Source organism: Zosterops lateralis, assembly GCF_965231275.1.
Source record: "Zosterops lateralis genome assembly, chromosome: 4".
NCBI classification, from domain to species: Eukaryota; Metazoa; Chordata; class Aves; order Passeriformes; family Zosteropidae; genus Zosterops; species Zosterops lateralis.
In genome coordinates this window covers 47,613,539-47,619,601 of record NC_139765.1, presented here as the reverse complement: position 1 = coordinate 47,619,601, position 6,063 = coordinate 47,613,539, and the positions used below count along the sequence as shown (strand labels likewise).

At 39.0% G+C, this 6,063-nt stretch overlaps 1 protein-coding gene across 1 annotated transcript in view; it reads right to left on the bottom strand.

The window, feature by feature from the left end:
• Positions 1 to 3,618: 3,618 nt before the first annotated feature.
• The window catches only part of ZNF277 (zinc finger protein 277), a 46,985-nt gene continuing 44,540 nt past the window's right edge, over positions 3,619 to 6,063 (bottom strand). Inside the window, exons 11-12 of the mRNA XM_083858804.1 lie at positions 4,952 to 5,126; positions 3,619 to 4,145 (exon numbers count right to left, since the gene is read on the bottom strand). Of these exons, the coding sequence (XP_083714930.1) occupies positions 3,953 to 4,145; positions 4,952 to 5,126 (368 nt within the window). The 3' untranslated portion in view covers positions 3,619 to 3,952. The remainder of the gene's footprint in view (positions 4,146 to 4,951; positions 5,127 to 6,063) is intronic.

The following is a 6,063-nucleotide window of genomic DNA, read 5'->3' as shown; positions in this document are numbered from 1 at the left end:
CATGTTAATCTCTAAAATAGTTACTTTGTCTGTATCTTCATGAGTAAGAGTTTGGCAAAAGATGTAAAATCCAATTCCAGAAGCAACTAAAAAATTCTTCCTGGTGAAAGGAGTCAAATAGAGCACAGCTTAGTAAAAGAAAACTTCCTACATAAAGGAAAAAAACCCCTGCACTTGGAAGAGCAGCACATTGAATGCTCATGAAGAAGAGGGACTAATTTTACATGCAACCACTGCTGCATCTATTTCTACAGCAGCTTTTAATGACTACTACATGGAAGCAGTAATTCCTTTTACAGCTACCAATATCTCTTGCATGTGACAATTGTTATCTAACCAAGTTTGACATACCTGGCAGAGGTAGACAAGCGCATAATTTGACCAACAGATGCTTCAGTTGTAACTAAGCCTCAGAAAGCATCCTGACTTAACAAAACCTCCTGGGGAAACAAAGTATTTTTCATGTTGCCAATGTGAAATACAGCTTTTCTCCAGGGACCTTTGATTCTCTTGGCCTCTATACATCTAAGTAAAATGCAAATAATGCAAGAACATTTAATACAGCATCAAGTCATGAGCAAAGCCATGAAATTTGCTGTTGTTCATTGGCAGTGGACAGTAGATAATGCCAAGGCCTATGTCCACTGTCTGCTCTGGACTTGAATTTGAGAATGGACACCGGTAATCTTGTTTATTCTACCCAAAGTTCACTGTTTCATGTCAGATTTAGGTCAAACACTGTTAAATGGAAGAAGAGAGAGAGAGGGAGAGAGAGAGAGACTGTAACAAACATCTCACTCGCTAGTAGAGATCTGACTGGAATTCAGAGGCAGCGATGACAGAGAAAGGACAACAGCAGAGAGACTTTTCAGAGACTTTGTCTGGTGTTCGTCACATCAGGTACCATTTAGCCAGCTAAGAGAAGACACTGACAGCTCTCACAGCATGCCAGGCAAATGTAGACAAAACCAGAAAACAGTGTCTTAAATGGAAGCCAACAATCATTAACTCAAGTCAGATTGTCTGCACAGACTTGTCAGACTAAACTGAGTGTGGAGAAGCATCAAAGATATAATTAAGATATTTGTAGAAAGGGCTGGAAGGATTAACAGTCGCCCGGACACAAGCATTTTTCTTCCTTTAATTCAGGTCCTTCTAAACATGGCTTTACACACAGAAAATTGAGTATGTATAAAGAGTCCAGGTTCAGGCTAGGAAGAATTATTGTAAGAAATGTTCACTGGAGTTAAACTAGTATAAATTTTTTTCATACCAATTAGAAGTACTCATTCTCCTGATCTGACTCTCTCAAGTGCATTTGCCAACCCCAACTCTGTCCACTCCAAGAATTAAGGCATTATATTGTATTATTTTTCTTGTAATGTTTCCAAAAATACTAATATTTTAGAAGAAAATAGTTGCCCTTAATAACTGTATGCAGTCATTATTGTGTCCTCTAGTTGTGACAAAAAATAACTTCACTTTTAAAACAGGTAAGAAGACAAGAATGCCTAGGGAAAATTGTGGGCATTATATGAACAAAGAAGTATGCTCCAGTAAAATGACAAGCATCATTTTGCTAAATGAAAATGCTTGATTTGTACTCTAGAAACCATAACCAACCCTCTCTGTGAAACTACAAAAGACTTAAACCTACTTTGTTGCCTGTTCATAACTGAAGTAACAAGCTCAACCCCAATCTGATTCCTCATGTTCCTGATATTTCCAGTGAACAGTTGTACACTGCTTATGTAGTACTTCCAAGTTCCTTCTTCTCTTTACTTAAAATAGACAACCAGTCTGTGTTATTTAAATAATTTCTCTTTTGATAGTCTCTTAATTCTACATTGAAAATTTGATTTTTCAAATTTTTCTTATAACCAGAACAGCAGTCATTTCATATTCCTGACATGGTTTTCATTTTGTAAGGATCTGAATGACTCAGCATCACATTCCTTATGATTAGGAAATGTTTTGCAATTTCACTTTATTATATATCAGTAAAATTTTATGTTTCCCTTAATGTGCCCTCCTGAGATGGGCTTGCCATAAAACTCATCGGTGTGCTGCTGCTGCCATAGTTCTTTTGCTGATTTTTTCCATTGCTCAACACACAGCACTAATGTAAGCCCCATTAACTCTTATTCCCTCAGCTAAGAATCTGACTAAAAAGCAAAGACTGAAATCGATTTCTAAGTTAGGAAGAAAATAACTGCTTGGAGAAAATTGGGGAGGGCGGGGGGGAGCAGCAACATCCATTGCAATTACTGTATGAAATTAAGAATTTTGCAAATGCAAGAAGTACAGATTATAGCTTATTTAAGATGGTCAGGATATTTTAGTTCAAAAATACTTGGCTTGTGCTTACTCCTCCTAAATTTTTGTACCAAAGCAAACATATGACTACACCTGTCCCCTTTTTCTGTCTGTATTCTCAGCACCTGCTGCACTTCTTCTATCCCATTTTCTCTTGACAGAGTCAGATGCTGCTTCTGTCTCTGTTTCACTCTGCAGTTATGTGGCTGATCTGTCTTACTCAGTACATTCTCAGTATCCTGTTTGTCTAACTTATCTCCAGAGCACCCGGGCCTAAGAAAAAATATGGAAGAGAAAGCAAAGAGAGGTGCTAGAGGGTGCTGTGTAATGGCAGGAGAAAAGCAGTTCAATCCAAATGAACAGAAACTGATGCAAATAAGATTGCAGGGTGAATTAGGTGGGACATAGAAGCTTAGCATGGCAAAAGATTGGCACTTTAGCCCCTGCTCCCAGGGACTAGTTTATAATTCACAATCATTGTATAAAGAGAGACAACAACAACTCTTATTGATAGCAAGGGATTTCAGGTAATGAGGGCTGTGCAAAGGCAAAGCTACAGATTTAAATCTTCTCAGGCAGGGAAGGGCACCAAGCTGAGACTTCCATTCTTTCAGCAAGTGCTCTAACACTGACCTGAAGAAGAAAAGAGAATGTACTAACACTTTTGAAAGAAGTTATACATATTATGGAAAGCTAAACCTGAATTCTGGAGCTACTTAACATTTCGGGAATACTTAGTTTGGAACATCCTAGCAGGACTTATGCTCTGAGCAGCTTTACCCTGTCGAGATTGAGATTCTTTCTGGACATGCTGAAGACCTTCTGCCACTTTGAGAATTTTAAAAGGAAATATGGCAACTTTTCTGGACTTGAGATTTTTAGGATTTAATTTGGGTTATATGTCTGCAATTCCCTAAGTCATTCTTTAACATCTCAGTTCATAACCATGCAAGAAATCTACTATAAATTCTTTGGATTTTTAATGCAACCAGTATTGCAATTATTCCTATGCTTTTTTAGACTTTGGATTGGCAACTTCTCATGCAGTCAGATATTCACGGGGCAGGCAGAGCTTTACTGATGTTTCTAAGCTAGTTTTCAGAATAGCCAACATAAGTCTTAAATACTGATGATTCATAATAGAGATATATAGATTTTTATTTTCCAAACAGCCTAAGATAAAAATTAGCAAGATTTCCCTCACACACCAGACCAAGAATTACATTTTCTGTCTGCTCTCTAACAGCAATAACACACAGAAGATTTACTCACTGGCTTTACACATTGTCTCAGTTGTTCCCACCTTTCACAAGGTGGCCTTAAAATAGATCTCATATTCTGATTCATCCAGGAAAAATTAAAAAAAGATGAAAAATTTGTAAGTAATGCTAGCATACTAACGGTATTTAAAGATCTGAGCAGAAAATCAAGCATTCAATTTTAAAATGAAACTAAAATTTAAAGGAAGATAAACCAACAAAGTTAACAATTAAATTTTTATTTAGAATTCACTTTCTAATATTTGTCCAGTGATAATAACATTTGTGAGTTTCATTATATTCCAATAGTATTGAAATAATGTAATTTTTTTTGTCTTGCAGAAAAAGCACGAAAGGTCAGCCACTATACTTCCAGGTCAAAATTTCTCCTGACTCTTGTTCTCTTTACACAGAAGCTGGTTTAAAACACTGCTCTGTTTGAGAGCTTTTAGACTGGATATATCTTCACTTACAACAGGAATTTCTTCACTTTGATCCTCAGTTTTTGCATCTTCACTGTCTGACAGTGTACACAGAAGTGTATCATTTTCATAGGTAGGAAAATAATACCTGAAAGCAAAAAGACATGATTACTAGACAGTCACACATTTTGTTTGAGAGGCTGAGATAAGAATTTTAAAAAAGGAAAAATGAGCAAGTCTGGTTGTCTGGAATGACAGTAAACAGCACACCCAAAAAATCAACTGGACAGTGTAGACCAGTGTAGGGTATGCACAGTGTAGAAGAGTCATAGAGAAGAGCCAACAACAGACGAGCCCTTCCTCCTATTTCCTCACCCATATGATGTTACAAAAGAGACTACAGATCCATATTTGTGCCTCAACAAATGCTGAATTGAGGTGTTTGAGTTAGAACACTCCCTGTGCTCTGGTAGAGAGCACCATTCCCTGGACCCATACAGCCTACTTAGAGTCTGAACAAGTGTTTTGTTACACTCTATTTTCCATGGAGAAAACTATGGGTAAACAACCAACTTGTTTTGATGCCTAAAGTTAGGTAGACATCATGCATATATCTACATTAGACATGCAAAAGAAGGGGTTTGACTTGGTTCTAGAACAATTTTGCAAGAACAAACTTCTCTAGCATAGTGACTTGAAAGTGCAGACTGTATAGGGACACTGCGTCCTGGATGCAACCAGAAGAGCAGTACTCTATGTTCATTTTATCTTCAGACTGTATAGAAATTTCTTATTCTGAGTAGTTCTGAGACTACTTATGATTTTATCTGGGTCATTAGAGTTAGGGAGCTCAAGGCACTGTTGTATTTGCAAACCCCAGAACTTTCAACTTACTGTTTCACAGAAATTATCAAGTGAAAGTGTAAATGCTGGAAGAAATGTATTGGCCCTTACTGTGGTTGATCCCATGTAGACCTGGCTGGCAGGAGTGCAATGTGTTTGGTCTCTTCCATATGACTTATCAATCCTCCTTTGGATTCAAATTTCTCCTGGCAGTTGTAACAACGACAATGATGGATTTCTCTTCTGATGAAATTCACTAGCTTTACTTGCTGATAGAAGTTCAGACCTGGGAGAGATGGTAGCAAACAAGTGCTTGGGCAGCATAAGTCCTAATTTAAAAATGCTTTCTTGGATTAAGCATAAGGATTGATAAGAGTTTACTGAAGACAGCACTGCCTGCATGCTGTATCTTAGCAAATTACTGAGTAAGTGTTTATTCCTAGCTGCTGGGAAACCAACCCTTCTTTTAGTGCAAAAACTGCAAACATTTTGCCTCTAAGTCTTTAGGCTTAGTGACAGAGCTTCAGGAGGAGGCAAGTAGGTTGAAGAATATTGGGAAATGAGAGAGACTGACTACTGGCATTGTATCCTGACCTCCCTGGGACAGGCCCAGCAGACAGACGGGATGCAGAGTTTGAAGGATTCCCTGCCCTCCCTCTGCCTGTCTGAGCACAGTGCCTTAAGGGACAGGGGCAGTGGTGACGAGCCCCTGCCTGGTGCAGCAGGCCTGTCTGCCCTCCTCCCCAGGTGTAACAGGTGTGAGCCCCTGCAAGTGGAACCATCAGTGATGAGGACAGTGGCTCATCCAGCATGGAGGTGCCACCAGGGTTAAGTCAGCCTATGCCCTGCAAAAAAACCTGCTCCCATAAATAAAAAAAGACAGGTCATTGTCACAGAAGATTCCCTGCTGGAGGGAATGAAGGCCAAAATGCCAACCAGACTCACTTTTAGCGGAATTCTGCTGCCTCCTTGGGGCTGAGGTTAAATGTGTGAGGAGAAACCTTCCTACCTTCATGGGTAGGAAGTGATTTAGTATCTATTAGAGATTTTTCAGGTGGGCAGTGATGAAGTTGCAACAAGAAGTCCTAGGGCAATCCAGAGAGACTGCAGGGCCTTGGGAAGACTGGTTAAGGCATCAGGAGCACAAGCAGTGTTTTCCTGTGTCCTTCCAGTTGCAAGGAATAACAAGGGAAGAAATGGGAAAAGCGGGCAGATCAATACCT